Source organism: Embiotoca jacksoni, unplaced genomic scaffold, assembly GCF_022577435.1.
Source record: "Embiotoca jacksoni isolate LCO1_2020_lvr unplaced genomic scaffold, fEmbJac1.0.p SCAF_7, whole genome shotgun sequence".
Classification (NCBI taxonomy): Eukaryota; Metazoa; Chordata; class Actinopteri; family Embiotocidae; genus Embiotoca; species Embiotoca jacksoni.
In genome coordinates, this window is record NW_027185425.1 from 14,711,446 (window position 1) to 14,731,647 (window position 20,202).

General features: G+C 41.4%; 2 protein-coding genes across 2 annotated transcripts; one reads left to right on the plus strand and one right to left on the minus strand.

The window, feature by feature from the left end:
* Positions 1-560: 560 nt before the first annotated feature.
* LOC138214458 (digestive cysteine proteinase 1) lies at positions 561-10,444 on the plus strand. The gene is made up of 11 exons (XM_069176103.1): positions 561-712; positions 1,464-1,523; positions 1,597-1,689; positions 2,510-2,682; positions 3,577-3,838; positions 3,936-4,131; positions 4,275-4,468; positions 4,552-4,643; positions 7,929-8,090; positions 8,607-8,796; positions 8,883-10,444. Exons 1-11 carry the CDS (start codon positions 667-669, stop codon positions 9,068-9,070), a joined length of 1,656 nt encoding a protein of 551 aa, XP_069032204.1. The 5' UTR covers positions 561-666; the 3' UTR covers positions 9,071-10,444.
* Positions 10,445-10,539: 95 nt separating this feature from the next.
* Positions 10,540-19,903, minus strand: LOC138214459 (solute carrier family 22 member 6-B). Its single transcript, XM_069176105.1, has 10 exons — positions 18,912-19,903; positions 16,969-17,072; positions 15,144-15,298; positions 14,272-14,440; positions 13,987-14,101; positions 13,062-13,168; positions 12,741-12,952; positions 12,519-12,627; positions 12,224-12,436; positions 10,540-11,942 (listed from the first exon to the last, which is right to left on the minus strand). The coding sequence occupies exons 1-10, from the start codon at positions 19,248-19,250 to the stop codon at positions 11,840-11,842; spliced, it is 1,626 nt and encodes a 541-aa protein (XP_069032206.1). The 5' UTR covers positions 19,251-19,903; the 3' UTR covers positions 10,540-11,839.
* Between the last annotated feature and the right edge of the window lie 299 nt (positions 19,904-20,202).

Genomic DNA, 20,202 nt, shown 5'->3' on the forward strand with positions numbered 1-20,202 from the left:
CCAGCAAATTTGCAGGTTTTGCGCTATATTGGAAAATCATCTTCCTCCCTATAAATAAACCACTTCTGTATTACTTTAGCTGACTTGTATTATTGCTTTGAAGAGAGCAACCAGCCCTTCTTTATGCATCCAACCAAACCCAAGAAAAATGAGGACTCTTGTTTTAAATGTCGATTACATAATGCAGCTCAAATGAATAATCAATATTATTTTTTTTTGTCTGATTTAAATGAAACAGTGGACCTCAAGTAGCAGAGCTCCCGTTTCTGTTGAGTCATGTGGCTCATCTATCCACTTCCTGCTCTAAAAACAAAAACTGTTCCTCGATCCTTTTTAACATTAGCACAAAAAAAAAAGTTTAAAATTACACAACAATTTTTTGGCACTGTTCAACAGTTTCCTAAAATGTTTAACTGTTGGTTACTCTGGTCATATGACAAATCACATGATATACGTGCCAAGAAGTCCCGCCTCTTGTGTCTGATTGGAGGAAACTCTTCCTCGCCGCAGCGTGATTGGTCGAGAGGGAGCATCGGTGACTTTGTGATTTAATCAGCGGTTTGAGGGTTATAGAAAGGGTCGCCTGCAGAGTCATGGGTTGTTGTAGTGTTTGTATTTAGTCCGACTGCTTTTCTTTCCTGTACTTTTGAGCTCATAGTAGAAACAATGCAGCGTTTGTACATTGCAGCTGTTCTTTTGTGGGCCGCCATCGGTAAGAACATTTAATTTTCCACGTTTTCAGTCAGCTATCGATACCTGCTATGAAAGCAGCTTCAGTTGTTAGTCCTGTTGTTGCACAGTCGTTATCACAGCTGTTACCCTCAACGTTGTTATTACCACTCCCAGATATAAGCGGCTATAGCAGAAGGAAATACGTGCGATATTTCTCAAGTTTCATGCAAAGGTTTTCTGATTTGGTCTCTATATGTGCCGATTTACAGGATCTTAATCCGAAATCAGCCCCCCAAAAATGTCAATTTAGAGTTTATTTTAATTTTAAAACAACCACATTTATCTTAAAATGGGGTTTATAACCCCAAAAGAAACTATATAGGCTACTCTTTAATTCGGCATTCATAAATATCCCTCCAACTGAAACTATTTGTTTATTTTGATAACGTTATTGAAAACTTATAGTCTCTCTTACTCAAAGCACAATAGCATTAGGTAGGTGAAACATGGTTACATTTTCCAATGTAATTACTGCTTTATGTGTGTGAAATCAAAAATTGACTTTAGTACCAGTCCGTCTGTCAGACATTTTGCTGGACTATATCTTATGTAAATAAAAGGAACATGTACATAAGATATGAAGACATTTTTAGAGCAAATGTTCAAGCACAGCCATCAGCTCCTACAAATCCAGTCACATTTTACTTCATTATCCTTTAAAACACACACCACATATGGTCAGTCACTAAAGCATCATTTTTGTAAAGTATCTTTCCACCATTGTTTTGCAGCTGCAGAGGGCAAAGCAGTCCCTTCCCGTCCTGATTTTGGGAAGACCTATCATGTCAAAGGTAAGGCGCAAAACACCATATGCTAGTGCCTCTTTGTCCTTGGATTTGATCTTATTTCACATTTCTATTGCAGGAGTGATCTCGCTGCCCTACGCTGAGATTAAGGAGCCATTTGAGGCCTGGTTCGACCTAGTGGTAAAGTCCAGCCGAATTGACTACTACCATGGTAAGAAAAACACCTTCACCCGTGACTTTTTCTCTTTAAACTGACTCTGCTTGATTGGATGAGTGATTTGAAACGGAGAGTCTGCTGTGTCAGAGTACAGAGACCAGACTGTAGCATCATCAAATAATAAAAGAAGTGAAAATGAAACAATCAGCAGTATTAAAGGACTCAGTCTGGTATCTCCTGTTACACACTTGTTACTTCTAACCTCTATGATGAAGGATTTTCAGTCTTTTTTTTAAATTGATTTCTAAGTATTTTTTTTGTATATGTTTAAAATTGTGATGTTGGCAAATGTAATCTGAATTTAACCTAGATTACAGTCGTTATGTTTAACATGATCAATTATTATTGCAATAGCAGGAACACTTTAGATTAGGTAACCTAAGCAGAAATGTTATGAATAATTTAGTTTTTTGCCTGGAATCTCTCACTGAATGTCAGCAATTATTCTACAGCAGGAAATCATACGATGGGTCATCACAGAAAGCCACAGCAGACCCAGGATCAGTCTTAATTAACTGACCGAAATATAATATTAATAAAAATGCAAAAATGTGGCCAGTTGGACATTAATTATTAGCTCTGTAATGATAAAATACGAAATGCACTCATTTTATCAGATGAGGATGATTTATCAAATCAATCAGTGGGGCAGCAGAATGCTATCCTACACCCTGTGCAGGAAGAGCAGTGCAGTTTAAGGTATTAAACAATGTTAAAATGTTATTCAACTTTTAAAAAAGGGATTACTGTTACTGAGATTAAAGTAGTGATGTAATGCCTGTTTCTTAACATTTCTCGTTGTGATTATCAACAGGCCAGGTTTTAACATACCAGCAGGGGTCGGAGCAACAGTTTGGCACCGCCTATAAAATCACTCCTGAGACGACCGAGGTGGAGCAAAACGTGATGAAGTGCTTCCAGGTTAACGGAACAAAGGAGGAAGCAGTCACACCGCAGGCATCACTGCCCGACGTGCAGGGCTTCCAGGTGTGTGAGACACAAAGTCAGACCCCGGGGTTGTTTTACAGTACAGAAAAAGAACTACTAAAGAAATTACTACTTGTTTAATAATTACAGTTGTTTTCATTCATTGATAAAAAAAAAAAGCAAACAAAAAAAACAGCTGTATGACATGGACACAAATGTCCAATTTTCCCAACTATTTCCACATCGTTTTCCACCGTTTTGAGTTTTGACTCTTTTAATGATGTCATCTCATGCGCCCTCTTCTTCAGCTACATGCTCAGCTCATTTTAATTTGCAGAATAAAGGTGGCATTTAAACGTGTTAATACCACAAATCACAAAAAAAAAAATGACCAACCCACCCAATTCAACAAACTTGGAAAGACAGCTGAAGTTCCATCCAGCTGTTCACTCATTATTAGCAATTTTTTTTAAATTCCAGTTTTGTGTATGCAAATTGATAACTGTGTCATATCTCTGTGCAATTCTGGTTTGCAAAGCCTAAAAAGGCAAACAGCAAAGCAATTTTTTTAGTTTTATTAAACTATGGTTAGGCCTTTACTATGAAAGGAAGAAAAATACAATTCAATCATTATTATTAGTACGACAGTTAATTGTCAGCATGAGTTTCATGATGCTGACTAGACAGACTAAAACCGTCACTATTTGCTGCTTGTTTGAGATGTTTCATCGTAACCGTCAGACACTCACTGACATGCAAACTGACTGGTGAACTGCTGTAAATGGGCTGCAGGTCTCCCAGAGACACTATAGTCATCACTAGTGAGATTTAAAATGTATTGTCCTGTCTACTCTTAATTTCACAACCTTGTGATGTTGAGGACTTGAAAAATCCAGCTGCAATAATACACAATGATGTTCACGGAGAAGTCAACATGTTAATGCCCCCCCACAGTTCCTGAGAATGGAGTACTACGGAGGTTCCCTGTGTGAGGTCTGGCAGAACGTGACCACCGTGGGTTACAAGAAGAACAAGTACACACTGTGGGTGACACATTCAGAGCAAGGCGCGGGAGGCAAAGGGGACACCACCATGCCCCTCCATTACGAGATGATGGGATACAACACACTGCTGGGGTCCCATTATGACAAGTACCTGGTGGACTACAAGGAGTTCAGCACTCACGTGGACCCCAAAGTCTTCTCGCTGCCTGAAGGTTTGTGTCTCAGTTGTGGATTCTTAAATAATCCAATGCTTTAAAAGAATCACAGGAGGAAAAACAACACTTAAATGTTCTATCACTCTCTCTACAGGGATGAGTTGTGAGGGGTTTCCTGGTCCCGGAGTGGAGCACCACATGTTGGCCAATCCGATGAAAGATATCATCCACACCTCGGCATCAGGCCACTCACAAAGCATGTTCAACTATTTCAAGGACAAGTTTCAGCGTCAGTACTGCGATGACAAGGAGCATGAGGAGAGGGAACATGCTTTTGTCCATAACCTCCGGTGAGAGGAACAGTCAACACTGAATACGATTTTTGTTTTCATCAAGTACATCGGCATGCTGAATAGCAGTTCTGCATGGATGTAGAAGATTTGGTAGTTGAAGCGTCTATGATGACCCGGTGCCTGGTTCCTTGTCACTGTAGGTATGTCCACTCTAAGAACAGAGCGGGGCTGTCCTACAGCCTGGCTCTGAACTCCCTGTCAGATCGCACCGAGTCGGAGCTGGCAACCATGAGGGGAAGGAAGCGAGGGAAGACACCGAACAGAGGGCTCCCTTTCCTCTCCAAAAGTTATGAAGGAGTGAAAGTACCCGAGTCCCTTGACTGGAGGCTCTATGGTACGTCTAACTCCAAAATGTATCCCAGAGGTGCATCGGTCTGCCAGGACATTCAGTTTTATACCTTTCCTCTGCACTTCCAGGAGCTGTGACCCCAGTGAAGGACCAGGCCATCTGCGGCTCCTGCTGGAGCTTTGCCACCACTGGAGCAGTAGAGGGCGCTCTCTTCTTAAAGGTGAGAACGATAGAAAGCAGCTTATCACACAGTAACTGGCCCCGTGCCAGTGTTTTCAACTGATGGGGCTACTTGCTTATGGTCTTTGAAGCCACAGATGTTAAGCATGGCGCTTCATCTGCTCATGTTTAGGTTTAGCAATGCAATTCCTACTGGCATCCTACGAGGTATTTAAGAAATAATAAGGTTTAACTTTGATGGTTCTTGTCGGGTTGTTCAGGCCGAAAAATAGAACTTTAGAGAAGTTTTTTTTTATTTTTTTATTATTTTTTTCTCAAGAGTATAATATAATCAGTCTTTCTAGGATTTTGCAGCATTGCTTTGTGATTATAGTGATCAAAAATGCTTGATTTTGGAGCGGCCTTTCTCAAATATAGCAATGAAATTTAGAAGTGTGTGTGTTTTTTTTTTGGTGGTAAAATTCTGTGAATTGGCAAAAATTTAAAGTCTGGGAAAAAAATATGTTTTTTAAAACTACTAATTAATACCAAAACTTGTCATATGTATTCACCTCCTACAATAATAACTCATCTGCACATCACAGAAATGGCTTGAAATATTTAAGTTCTTATTCTTTTTTTTTATATTTAATTTTCTGAACTTATAGAACCTTCATTGGGCTCAAAGTTACAAAAACATTTCTGAGTCATAAAAGTGACGTAGCTTCACAAAATAGTCTGTGACTACAATACAGAATACATAGGCAACATATTCTGAAAAAAAATTATGCTTTTTAAATAATACCAATTCAACACAGGCTGTGATGAAAGTGATCAAGTGCAATGATTGGTTGTCTAATTCTCATGATAAGACCACATTTACTATAAACTCCATCCACTTTTGCTGATTTTTCCAGTAAACCAGCATGTGGTTTGTTTTGATGATGAGAGGTTGAAGAGCCTTGCTGACTGAAATGAGGAATTACTTTTGTTCATGAAGAACGTTTTGTTTGGAAAGGTTTACTTTGTGCTGTAATAATTTCAGCAGAGCTTCAATTGAGTTTACTTTATTGCAGAGAAATTCCACGAATTTAACAAAATTGCAAGTTGCCTCAAATACTACAGATTGTTCGAATTGCATTAAATACTCCAATCGCCAGAACGACTGATGAATATATGAATGATTAAACAGTGTAGATTTAAAATTAAGTTACATTCTTTCTGGAAAAAAAACTTCTCAATGTGGACAAATTAGTTATTCTATCATATCTGTGTAAAATCTGCCAATTTGTATTCATTCATCTTAGTGCATTGATTTCTGCACAAATTTGCTTTAGGTATAAGAAAAGCATCCTTGTGAGTGAAGAGGAGTCGTCCTTTCAGAGCAGGTCCACAACACGATTCATTTTGCCACTTTCACAAATAAGAATGAATGTCAGCTTTGACCTGCCTCCACCCAGCTCAAAGGCATTCCTTCTCCCGTGTTGCTTAGCAACGTGATCCAACCATAGGGCCGGTCTATTATGGGATTTGATGGCACTCCATTGAAGTGACCAAATTCTTTGACTCTCTTTCTGCAAACACAAACCACTCTTGGGCGATAGCTGTAAGTGATAGGCTGAGAAGAAGAATTCAGATCTTGAAGTTTTACTCAAGGACAAAATCTACTTATAAAGGTAAAACTCACTGTAATGTTGCAGCTGGTAAAGTTAATGTTAACTACTTTATATAATGATGGAAAGTTTGGGAATTTCCCAGAGGATCAATTAGGTTTTTTCCTAACCTATGATATAAAAAAATCCTAACTTGTTGTATTACTCATTAGAATCTGAAAAGTAACTTCAGTTATGAAATAAGTGTGCTGAGGTAAAAAAGTGTTTTATAATATTTGTCCCAGGTGTTCAGTTGTCAAGAAGTATAAAGTATCAGAAAATGGAAACACTCACTAGACGCGTCACAATTTTAACATAATCCCGTGACTGTGATTATTGAAGCTGATCACAATCATTCTCAATAACCTTTAGAATCGTATTTATTCATATGTATCAAAACAGCAGGATGAAACTAAGAAATATTTCCATCGCTGTTTCCATTTTGTTTTTCCACCATTTGAGGTTTGACTGGTGCTCTTTTGATGACGCCATTGATGCGCTCTCTTCATCTGCTGTGGTCAAATGTCAGACGAGTGGAGGAACAAACTGTTCATCGTCAGGCACTTTTTTGATGAGCATCTATTGACAGTAACATCAGAGATTTAGTTGCAAAGCCAAACACCACGGCACTGCTATGGGAACATTTTGTTTTTAAGCCAGAAGCAAACAAACTCCTAACTTGTAGGAGGCGATTTGTCTTGGCAAGCAAAACTAGAATGAACAGAAAAAGACAAATTGTTTATTGCAATTATTTATATGGAAATGAATCATCAACTAAAACTTAGTAATTGTGTTAACCCTAATACACACTGCAACTACCTCAAAACTGCACTTAACTACACCAAGAAAAGTACATGGAAATGTTCTTGGGTACTCTCTCCAAGGAGTAAGTTGACCCTCTACAGGGTCAAACGGACACTTGGGAGGAGGGTGGTTATTAAAACAATTGTTTTCAGCACATTAACAATAATGTCATTAAGCAATTTCTTCTTTTCTCTTTGTTTAAAATAGAAATGTTAATAAACTAAATCAATTTCATATGTAATCTTGACAACCTCTGGCAGTTTTATTAAATTAGTTCACTTCAGTCAGTTGTCAAAATAATAGGAGCACAGCGGTAGAGCTGACTCAATGAACCTCACCGCTCCTAATTGTTTTGCAGAGATTGCGAAAGCATTTTGATTTGGCTTGAGGACATCACCGTAGTGAGGCCCCAGCAGTCTGTCTTTGTACCTTAGCCAGCGTGCAGCGCAGCAGCAGGAAGTGTCCTCTGTGATGCAGCAACCCGTCCCCACAGACAGCTTCATAAACACAGCCACTCCTCGGAGGCCAGTTTTAAATTTACTTCATCTCACAGCGTCTGCCGAGCAACCTGTGGACAACAGCTGGTGTAAAAATGTTCCTTAGAAACGTCACTGTGCTCCCATCTTAAGCCCCGTGCACATGTCTACAGGTCTGAATGTTTTTGGTACTTAACATGACTTTTAGTCTAATTTTCCCTTCCCTTATAAAACATTTTACATCTAATCAAGCCTTTAACTTATCCCTTAGTTTAGTTTATTAGAGGCTTGTGTGGTGCTATAAATTCAACAGCTGGTGAAAGTGTTTGTATTGTATTTCAGAGGGTTTGACTCCTGCAGACGAGGACAGGCTGCTAATCTGCGTGGGATCATGTCTTTGCTGTTGTCTTTCAGACGGGCTCCCTGCAGGTCCTGTCTCAGCAGATGCTGATCGACTGTTCCTGGGGTTACGGCAATAACGGCTGTGATGGAGGGGAGGAGTGGAGAGGGTACGAGTGGATCATGAAACACGGGGGCATCGCCACAACAGAAACCTACGGAGCCTATATGGGCATGGTGAGATGATCACATGACGATGAAGCTAAAATAGCCTGATAATTATAAAACGATCACTGCATAACACTTTACAGTCCTTTTTTTTTAAAACCAAAGATTGGTAAGCTACTGTGAAAGTGTTGCATTACGGTTGACAAACTGAAACAATTTAGGAAGAAAATTGGAAGATGATTTGATGTAACTGAGGCAGCATGACTCTGACATGTTTAACTGACTTCTAGAGTTACAAGTTCCAGTGAAACGTAACTCTGACTGTGTTCAGAAAAGACACATTACGACATTTTCCCACCTGTAGAGTGCAACTCTGTGAATGTAATGTTGTGGCATTAATGCCAGCTACACCTTCAGGTGCTCTTGTGTTGAAGACGGGGGTTTGTTTGTTTGTCTGTGGCTCAGTTGTAAAACTCTGTCCAGCACTCCGGTTCACCGTCTCTACTTTCCCAGAATAGTCTGAACTACATATGCTTGGTCAGCCTTTATGCAACCCAACTCAGAACTGTTTTTTTCTCTGAACAGAACGGATTTTGCCATTTGAACTCCTCCCAGCTTGTTGCACGAATCCAAAGCTACACCAATGTCACATCAGGAAACGCTGAGGCCCTTAAACTGGCTCTCTTCAAAAACGGCCCGGCAGCAGTCAGCATTGACGCTTCACATCGATCATTTGTTTTCTATAGCCACGGCGTCTACTACGAACCTGCTTGTGGTAGGTTTACCTCTCACTGAGGGTCACACTGTTTGGACCAACAACTCTTTTCTCGACAATTAACACGCTTCTTGTGTTTTTTTCAGGTAATAAACCGGAGGATTTGGACCATGCTGTTCTTGCAGTGGGATATGGCACCTTGAAAGGGGAGCTGTACTGGTTGATAAAAAACTCCTGGTCCACCTACTGGGGCAATGACGGCTACATCCTCATGTCTATGAAGGATAACAACTGTGGCGTCACCACTGACGCTACATACGCTACACTGGCATAGGAAGGACTTGCGCCCCAGTGGTGTCGTCTATTTTACCGTAGCGGGTACTGTAATGATTCCCTCCCAGTTTTGTACATACCCGTCCCAGGACGACACCACAAGAGCCACCACACTCATGAATGCTGCATTCAAATCAAATATAGCAATGTGGGAAAAAAATAGCAGTCCTCACCGTTTAGTTGAACTGAGGGAGTGCATTTAGGACGTTAGCTGTGACCACATGGCATGCAGAAAAAAATGCTGTGGACACACCAAAAAGTTGGAACCACAATCAGGTCAGGCATTTACAGCTGGGGTCATTTAAACCCTGTCGTTTCAGGGTCACTCACCAAACCTGGTGACAAGTCACTGTTGCTCTTCACGTGGGGGTTCATCACAACGGCGGGTCTTTGGGCTTCCTAATCATTGTGTGAGTGAAAGGGAGGGGAAAAAAGACCAAAGGAGAGGAATTAAAACAATATTTTCACTTTTCCACCAAACCATTGTCAAACTGAGGCTAAGTGTCAGATTAACTGCAGAGGACAGCGGACAAGAGCTGCTGCAGGACGAATACAATTGAGAGCGAGATTTCGCGATATAACGATATAACACTGCCCGACATTGAGATCAATCCCATCTAGCTAACTTGGGTTCCGCTTTATATGGTAAATAATATAATCTAATACCCATACCAACAGTGCCCCACTGCTAAAGTAATAACTGCTAACTTGTCTGTGACTTTCACTCACCAGGTGTAACGTCAGCATCAGGCTCCTTCTCTGTAGCGTCACCTGAAGCTATGGTGGCTTCAGGGCCAGGCATAATTAAAACAATTAAGACAGTAGTTGTCTTTCATTTCATATATTATTTATTCTTTGGCAATTGGCGTTAGCTAATTAAAACCTGAAACGCTCAATGTCTGCTATTGTCGAGGAAACTGCTGTTTGTTGGGAGGTGACGTCAGGTGTAAGTCACGTCACGGTCAAACTCTAAGCCCCTCCTACCACGCTCCACTCTTCGGACAGACCGCAGAGTAAATTTTATGAATGGACAAAGCGCTTTCCCCTGCAAAACGTATTTTAATGCAGTTATCTGTGAAACAAAATCACTGTATTGAAAGTTCTGCCACAAAACTACAACATAGTTTTATCCTTGTTCATTTTTAAGCAGGTATACAGATATCCTGGAGCTTTACGGAGTACACCTTTGTAGCTCGTAGACTACACCACTGTTGTGTCCTCTATAAAGGAGGCAGGATGTTAATACTATTCAGATGCTTTTGATGCCACTTTGTGAGTGCCTGAGGTAAATTACATGTAATGTTGGATGTATCAAAGTGCAGTTATTGCGAGTCGAGCTGCCTGATCATAATGTGTTAAATGTTTCCAACTTGCACGCAGAAGTCCACTTTTTTTAAACAACTTTATTGCTGGATGTACATATGCACAATCCCTTCCTTTCATTCAGACATTCTGTGACACATTTCCACTTGTTTCTTCAGAAAATTGTTGCATTCAAATGCACTGGACAAGGATTCATTGCAATAACAAAATGGAAAAGTTTTCCATTTGCAGTGACATTTCTGGTATAATGACATGCTGCGGCCAGCAGTAAGGTATGCTCTCTCAAATTCATGCAGTGAAATAACAGGTTACACTTTCACATTCACATTTTCAGCATTCAAATCACACTGGCCTTAGACTTCTTTGCTATAGCAATAACAGACTTTGAAAAATCAATATCTTTTGGCCTGAGTAACATCATAACCCTAAAGTAGCTTAGGATACAGTACATGACTTGTGCCTCTGACATACACCTGGAATTTCTTCAATGTACCATGAATTCATACAAACAATAACAACCCTTAAACACTTGTATTTCTTAATCCAAGTCAGCATCACAGCCACAGTCGACTTACATTTGAGTATAATTCGGTGTAAGAAAATGAGAACAAACCTCTACAAACAATGATAAAATCAGGTATCTCTTCACATGCTGATCCCAATAACATCCCATATTTTCCATACAAAATGATAAGTTAACTACAGTCGTCCAACAAAAGGCGACATTAGGCATAACAAAGGTAAATAGTGCATGCAATCTCACTGGTCTAGATTCATTTATCTTGGCTGGAGACCATAAAAGAGAAGATGAGGCAGTTGCTTGCAATACAGCATTAAGATCCGACAAACATATTTCAGAAAGATGTGATCCACTTTTATACAAAAATATGATATAAGTGTTTTTATGAAATTCACAAAGTCGAATAAACCCTCCAGTCCTGAAAAGTAAGATATTCCAAAAATAGCTGCTCGACAGGACTGTGAGTACTGCATTAGAGAGGAAGTAGCAATCTGCTAAATCCTCTTGTGGAATCTTCAAATCAGTTTTAGAAAGTTGTGTGTTTGGCCTCCAGATTTACTGTATTAATGTATAGAAATATAAGAGCTGTGCGTCTGGAAAGTCCTAAGGGGAACTATTTATCCTGTTTCCCAACATTTCTAAAATACATGAAACCACCTCTCAAACTTGGAGTAGAGGTGTAAACGTCTATTTCTGACTGCTGGTTTTTACCTGCAAACAGTAGGCCGCTTATTGGCCTTTGCAGGAGAACTGAATGCCTGCTTTGTGCGTGTCTGCACCTGCGTGCTAATGTCGAACATGTTTGGTTTTCATGCGTAGAGCTCAAAATCACATGCTGACATGGAATTGCATAGAGGGTCTTATGGTAAGTAATGAGTCTGGTATCAAACCTGTGCCTGTAAAACGTGTGAACGATGGAACACAATGTTAGGTCAGGCTTGCTAGATGTCGCAGCTCCTGCTTGTCTATGCTGCCAACTGATTGGCTAACATCCTCACACATGTCAGGGTGGTCCTTGGTGGGAGGCATCCTACAGGAGACCAAACACAAAAAAGACAAATCTATTTAGACGTCATAATATGCAGTAACTGTGATAACAGCTGGTGCACAGCGAGCCAAAGTGTGAAAAAAATTCAAGAAAATTATTCCTTTCCAACTGTACATCTTTTATTTTGCACACAAGCAGGCACTTTTCTGCTTTCTAGGACGAAGAACATATATTTGAATTCGTCTCAAATTGTACTTTCCTCACCAATCTGACCGAACATCTATAAAATTAAAGTCCCATCCTGCTATGTTACATCTTGGTACCTGATGTCCCAGTTCTCCACTTCCTCCACTGTGTCGGGAAGAGGTCTGTCGGCAGTCTCGGGCAGCGCCAGGGCTAAGATGGCACCCAGTAACGGTGTGATGCCGAAGATAACGAGGGGTGTAGTAGGGCTGTGGTTATCCAGCATGTTGATGATGGGTGCTAACACACCGCCCATCCTCGCAAACATGCTGGATACTCCTATTCCTGTTTGCCTGTAGGTACACCAGGGGGAATAAACAACTTCAGGTATTTGAGAAGATTTGAAAATAATATAGTAAAACTCACAAGTCTTACCTTAGCACAGTGGGGAATATCTCAGCCGTGTATACATAGATCACAGCAAAGGAAGCGGTTATACCAAACTTCCCGACCATGGCGAGACCAGTGAGGACGTTGGGATGATCTGAAGAAAGAAGGAAGAGAATTATCTGAGTGATTAAATACATTACTATACGTCTTAAGTTTTGCAGAAAGTTCAACTTCCTGTCAGAACAGACACACAGAGTCACATCCTACCAGCAGGGACAGCGACCATTAGAAGGCAGGCGAGCCCACCGACAGCCAGGAAGCCACTCTGGGAGAATCTGCGGCTGCAGGGCAGGACGACGAGCACCAGGGAACGAGCCGGGATCTCAACCAACCCGAACACAAACTGGGTCAGGTAGAGGTCTGACCCCAGCCTGGATACGCCCAGTGAGAAGCCATAATATACCAGCACATTCACAAACCTGGGAGTGCAAACAGAATTTAAAGAGCGAGACAGAGGATGAGGAAAGGAGGAGAGAATTTGATTTGTCGCTTCTGTTAAAATGACACCGAAATGATTGAAAGACTCACCAGATGTAGAACAAGATGATCGCTCTCTTTCTCATCTGAGGCGTCCGCACAAGATCCACTGCCGTGTGCCTTCGCTTCCCTCCACCAAAAATGTCACACTTCTCTACCTGATGTGCAGGATACAGAGCAGATCTTATTAAAGACCAAAACCAACAAGCCGGAGTCTGTTTAATCCTCATTGTCATAGATCAACATTGTTGTTTAAAAGCTGTTTAGAAAAAAAATCCACATCATTGCACTGGATGACATTACTTCATAATTGAACATAGTATGTGGTCGACTCAGTCCCACTAATTAAAAATAGTCCCTTACAAATATACTAGTTACACCTGTTGAGTACCATTTACAAAAAAATACAGCAACCCACTGTTCTAGTGATCTCTAAACTACATGTGTGTCCGGGATAGTTGGGAAGGACATTTATTTGGAGCTGAGCTGACTGTCTTCTGGTGTAATCGTCATATCAACTATACAGATGTGAGAGTGGTATCAATCCTCTCAGCTCACTTTTTATCGTGAGACATTCCAGTTAGAGACAGAGTTCTTGAGTTATGGATAAAGTTATGTATACAGTGACCTTTGACAGCCAAAATCTAATCAGTTCATCCAACATTGGTGCCAAATTTGAACCATATCCCTGAAAGCATTCTAGAGATATTGCAATGAGGAGAACAGGACGGTCGGGCGGACGGACGGAGGATGGACAGACCCCCTAGAAACATTATGTCTCCGGCTGTGGCTGCCGCTGGCGGGCTTGGAGAAGAGTACCACAGACTCGCAAGTTGTTGGAAAGTGAGAGTCCGACTCACCTATTTGGTTTGCTTCTTATTACGGGACTTTTTTGACATTCACAAAAAAATACTTTTCAAGGCAGCATGCTGCAGACAAAAACTATCATGACAGTGTAAGATGCAGAGAAACACACCTGTACGACGGGAGGTAAGACCCGGCCGTTGACGAGCGCTGCTTTGCGGAGGAGTGTGATGGCCTCCTCTCTCCTGTCGTTGGCCAACAACCACCTGGCAGACTGGGGGAGCACCCTGGCAGGAGATAGAGAGAGAACAGGGGAGGAAGAGTGGACAGAGGCAAGGGAGAGTGACAGAGAGAAATAAGGCCAGAGGGGGAAATGAGCATCACAAAGAAGGCATTCATGTACTCATGTATGAATGCACAGTGGATCTAATGTTCAGATGCCAGTTGAATTTCTCACCATATATAGAAGATGAGCAGGAATCCCGGGGCTGATATCGCCAGTTGCAATTTTCTCCAGTCGCGGATCAGATATGCGACCCCTGCTAGCAGTATGTAACCCAGGCCAAAGGCATAGTCTGTGATGATACCGGCCAGCATGCGTCTCTTAGTGCACGTCCACTCAGTGCCTTTTAGAGGGAAAACAGAGGAGAGGAGAGGAGAGGAGAGGAGAGGAGAGGAGAGGAGAGGAGAGGAGAGGAGAGGAGAGGAGGATCATGGGTATTTGGTTCAACAGAGGTGGTGGTTTGGAGCTTTCAGGAAGGGGAAAATGTAGCAGGGGTTTTGCAGAGACAAGAAACTATATAAAAATTTAGTATCTGACTAATAAGTGAAAATGAGATGACTGACGCTACATCTGCTGCTAACATATGTTCCTTCTCTCTGCATTCAATCTTCCTATAATATATAGCCCGCCTATTACGTTTTCATTGACACCCACATGTCCTTGCGATCCAGTACAAAATACGTGTCTCCAAATTGTCAATTGTTTGTCATTTCAGTTATTCACTTTTTTGCTGAGAGTCCGATTGGCTACAGCCAACAACCAGTTAGCTTAGTTTAGCAGTAAAGCTCTAAAAGACTGGCAGACCTAGCTCTTGTGAAAAAAGAAGTGTAAAAATGACTGTATGAGGTTGTGCAGGTTTAGGTATGTGTGGAATTGTTCATTGGCCAGATGTAGTGACTTTCTGGAAACCAGGCAATAACACATAACTTAAAAATCTGTGACTTTAGAGGTGCTGGTAGGCAGATATCAAACATCGATATCATTCCTGCAATGATCTCAAATCATCATTATGTTTGTGTTTGAGTGCGTGTGTGTTTGGGTAATACCAAGTACAAAAGCATTGATGATGACTCCAGATATTGTGGTGCCAACTACGAAGCGAAGAATCACATAGACTGGAAAGTTGGGTGCAAAAGCTACAGCGACTCCGAACACAGTCTGGAGAGCGATGGACAGCAGCAGGACGAAACGCCGGCCGTACCTTGAACAGAGAGAGATGAACACGAGCTTTCCCTCAACGTGAAAACAGGTTTGAACCATGAATAAATCTCAGTTAGACAGATGTGCAGATGACTTCTGATAAGTTTGGTAATGAAAGTGTCATGAAAAGTGCCAGCTGACAGAAAAAGGCAGAAAATTCTCATGTGAAAACAAAGGGGAATAAATCTCATGATTTATTACCTGGTTGTAGGAGGTGCGACTTTCAGAAACCAGATGTTTACAGGTGTGCTGCTGCCAGGAGGCAACAGAACAACCAGCTGAGCAGCGATGCGGCTCTGCCAACTACACTGATAAGCTAAGTCTGTTCTGGGGGCACAATGTAGCCTATTAACGGAGCCAAATATACATTGTGAATAGATCGGGTCTGATCACGCTCCATTGGTGATTGTTTCCAGTCATTGCAACCTACCGGGTCTAGACCTCGGGTTAATTTGGAAAGTATTGGAGCAGCCTTTAATCAATCGGCATTGGTTAAACCATCTGACATATTTTAGGTGCTGTAATTAAACAATCTGTAAACATCATTAACCCTCCATCAATGGGAGAACAGTGCAACACCATGTCACTAAATGACCATTGAAGACTTTTAAAAATTAATTTTAGGCATTTGTTTTGCTCCTTCTTTTCCTCAATATTTGCTAGTGTTGGTGCAACTGTTTGTATCGCTTCATCCAGCTCTAAAACTGCTGCCATTGTTAGATTGACTTCAATGTCACTGTACTTAGCTACCCCTGCTGGTCGCTGAACATTCATGTGAACAGAGTTTCTGCCACAACCATCTTTTCAGGGCAGACCTGGAGGTAAAGTATTGTTGAACTATTTCCGGTTCCCTCTTTGATGCCCATTAGACCCAAGACGATACATCCTGACACAGCAGCCTCTGCACCAGAAAGACAAACCGTCATAGCCAAAATGTCAACATGCTGACAACCAGCTCATGGACCTTCCTCAACAAAGGAGAAGCGCAGGTTTCCCAATTCTACTTCCTCCAATATTCCTCTTCTTTCACTATGGTGACTGGACCTACTGCGTCCGGTGACTGACGTTGCTATCTTATTAAATGATATATTCAGGCTGTCTCATCTACACTTGCCCGCAACTGTGTCTTAATCAATAATCTTGTAGACAATTTCAGCTCTAAAATTACAAATGTTTTGGTCCCACGAAAGTAAATCTAGTCTCTGATAAGAAAAACAGAACGGTGGCTTGAGAAATGCTGCACTAGAATAAAAAAAGTAAAGAACTTGCCACTCCTGCCAACAGCTCTTGAGAAATTTCAGAAGGGAGAGTTGTAGTATCACATGAACATTTAACTGCTATTTCAAAGATGTCGCCATCACCTCCAGTGGGAAACACTGAATTTGTTAATGACCCAATTTCTCAAAAGATATTTAAGGTCTAAACATGAGGAAAGGTCATTCCAATTAAGAGGGAAGAGTTTCAGTCAAACCACAGCGTGTATCTTTAGCCCTTGAACGAAACCAGCATGATGTGTAAACTGCCCTACTTACAGACAACTACCACACACCAAGGACTCCAGCTGTGTCTGCTCTGCAGCCATGCTTCGATGCTGAGGATGTGGTTTTGTGTTGTATCGGTACAGAATCAGAGGTTCAGGGCTGCAGGCTGAATAAGAGCTGCAAAGCCTACCTGTCAGCCATGGCTCCAAACAGCACAGACCCCACCAACAGGCCGGACATGTAGATGGACGATCCAATGCTGTTCAGTGTGGCTTCGTTACACACCAGGTCCCACTGGTACATGTACAAAAAAAAGACTCTATTGTACATACATATATTTCTTATTTATAGATGGCTGCTTGTGCAGTTGACAGATGTTTTCAAACAGGCTTTACTTGTGCGGTTTTACGGAGCATTTAAAGTGTTGTAAGGTGATATTTTATGGAAAGAAGTTATTATTTTCTGAATGCAAAATAATAACTTGTTCCCACAAAATAGTCAACTTGTGCTTCAGGATAATTATAAGATTACGACTTTAATTACAAGATCCTTATCATGTGTGCACAAGACCAAAAACCAAGATAATCATTTGTGATAAAAAAAAATATCACGTTACTGGACTATAGTGACTGTATGTTTGTGCCACTCCTGGGATATTGATGCTGTAGAGCAATGTTTTTCAGACCAAGGACCCCCAAACTGATAGAGAGATGGAGCAGGGACCCCCTACTATATATATTGTATAAAATTGTGTTTTATATTAAACTGGGCCTAGTTATTGTGCATTCAATACTAAGCTATTCAAATAATACACAGGTTAACCTATAGCGATAGGGGCGGGTCCTCCTCTTTGTGTGCAGGAGGCTTGGAGGGACGGGTCCAGGCAAGTCTGGCACTGTGAGTGAACCTTAGTCCAGCTTGAGAGAGCTCCTGTGTGTCGCTGAATGTGTGCATTTCTGGCTGAAAGATAACATCTTCTGCCTCCATTTATCCATTCGCTACAATATGTTGGATTCATGTTAATGTGTATCTAAAGACATTTAAATTTGTGGAAAAAAAATTGGGGGAAAGAGATATGAAAAATTGTCTAATCAACCAAAAATTTCACGAGCCCCTGCAGTACCTCCGCGGACACCCTTGGGGTTGCGGACCCCCTGTTGAAGACCTCTGCTGTAGAGTATTGCAGGATTATCAGCTGGACAAAACAGGCCAATGATGGAAAGATTCAAAACCCTAAAGGACCCTAATTAGATTAAGGCCCACTGTGTGCTAATTGGTCTACAGCAGAGGTGCATGAATTCTTTCCTATGAAGGGCAAAAGATGAATCTGTATGGAGGGCTGCAGGTCAAAAATAAATGTTTACATAATGTAAAATTATATTTCATTAAAGTGTGATATATTTTACCCCAAATTTACTTAAATCTAAAATAAAATATCACAATAATTAAAATGTTACTCATTAATCGGCTTACTAGTAATTTGAATATTTTGCAGAAATCATTGTCAAAAACGTAAAGCATTAATAAGCTTCAATTTGAACAAGAATTCAGACTGAAAAAAACCTTGTCAAATGCCGTGGTGGGCCAAAACAAAGAATCTGGGGGCCAAATTGGCCCTTAAATTGAGCGGCTCTGCTCTATAGTAACATGATAACCTGTAACCTTGTTTGGGAATAGGAGAATATGCAATATGGCATATATAAGACGTATTTTGGGTTATATTGCTCTTATTTGTAATGGCTATTCCCAAATTAATTTGTGTTTGATTAGATTGCTCACACAATAAACTGCCAAGGAGGAGCAGGGAGTTAATGAGGGCCGGCAGGTTGTTTTGCCCCATGGCCCTCTAGCAGGTTAGTGTGGCCATGTGTGATACAATGTTTATCTGCAAACATATTGCCATTGTTATTTCATTTTTTTTGGTGCAGTTAGATTCCTTAATTTATGAATCAGATTAAGTAAATACTCTCAGGGTTGAATGCATCCTAGTCTCATATTGAACAGGTTATATATCCCTTATTTCTAATGTGGAAAAGATCCACCTGTTTGCATGCAGCAAGGTGAGTTCATGCATAATCAAAGTAGTATTTCAACCCAGATTGAACATCTTTCTTGTCCACATTATCATTGTACCTCGGTGACCGTGGTGCTCTGAAAAGTCTCCTGGCTGTAGACCCATCCACGGCCACACGGGACACGCTCAGTCCGGTTGCCCAGCAGCAGCATATCGGAGGAGAAGCAGGAGGAGTCCGAGAGGCTGAAGTTGAGAGCGACTGCACCGGGGATGAAGGACTGATTCCCGACTTCTGAGCTCGAGCTTTCCTGGCACTGATGGGGTGGCGTGGCCCCGGTGAAGATGCTCACCATCATGTGGAAGGCGAGGAGGATCTGAGGTAAACAAATCCAAATGTATAAAATTTTCTGGTATCTGCCAAAGCCTCCGATGGCAGAGAGGATCTGGTCGAACTTCATGTTTTAAAAGCGGAAATATAGGCCAAATTGGAGACTGGTTCTTTTCAAGTGGATCGGCCAGGGGGAAGGAGGCGGAAGGCTGACTGCAAACCCCCCCACCCCCAGACAATAAGTCAGTGAGGCGGTGGGGAGCTCAGGAGGTAAACTTGTCAATTCCAATGTGCTGCTGTGGTCAGTCTAGGTGCAGTCTCTCCACATAAGCAGCAGCAGTCCTGAAATGACCAGAAGAAACTAAACTGATAACATCTTCCCGTCGACACACTCCCCCTTTATGCAGGCAGCACCGACTGTGTCTCCAAATGAAGGTTCACAGAAGTCGATATAATTATCCACACTCAAACGTGCGACCAAAAGGTAAATTAAAGGTTTTCTGTCCAAATATTCCAGAAATAATGAGAAACAAGACAAATAAATGCATCAGCTTGCTGCACGGAAAACTGACTGTAAAAGTGTCCACGTTCAAGCCACAATTCAAGAAATTAAAAAGTGAGGAAAAGACGCGCATCCAAGAAATCGCCGGTGTTGTTGTTGTCACCTCTGTTGTTGTTTTCCACACGGTGCAAGATGTAGAGATAGGCGCACACATTAATGGCAGCAGGGAGCACGTACGGTGTGATGTATCCGTTACTTATGGGGCAGGGCCACAGCATCATTACAAAATCCCACAAAACGCGCTCCAGTGTGAGACGCACAGCACAACACTGACGCGCAGGGATACACTGGATTTAATCATGTTCATGATGGAAATCATTTAAACATCTGCTGAACATGTTTCCAGTCACCATGTTGATGCAGGTACAATATCTAAATGTTAGAAAGCCTGCAACATGATCACCTCTGCTTTTATATTTACTTTATATGCTGTCCACAGAGGCCCTCTGCTGCCATCTACTGTTTCAATAGGAGCTCCTCAAAAAGCTTCATCTCATCTCTAGAAAAGACTCCCTATTGG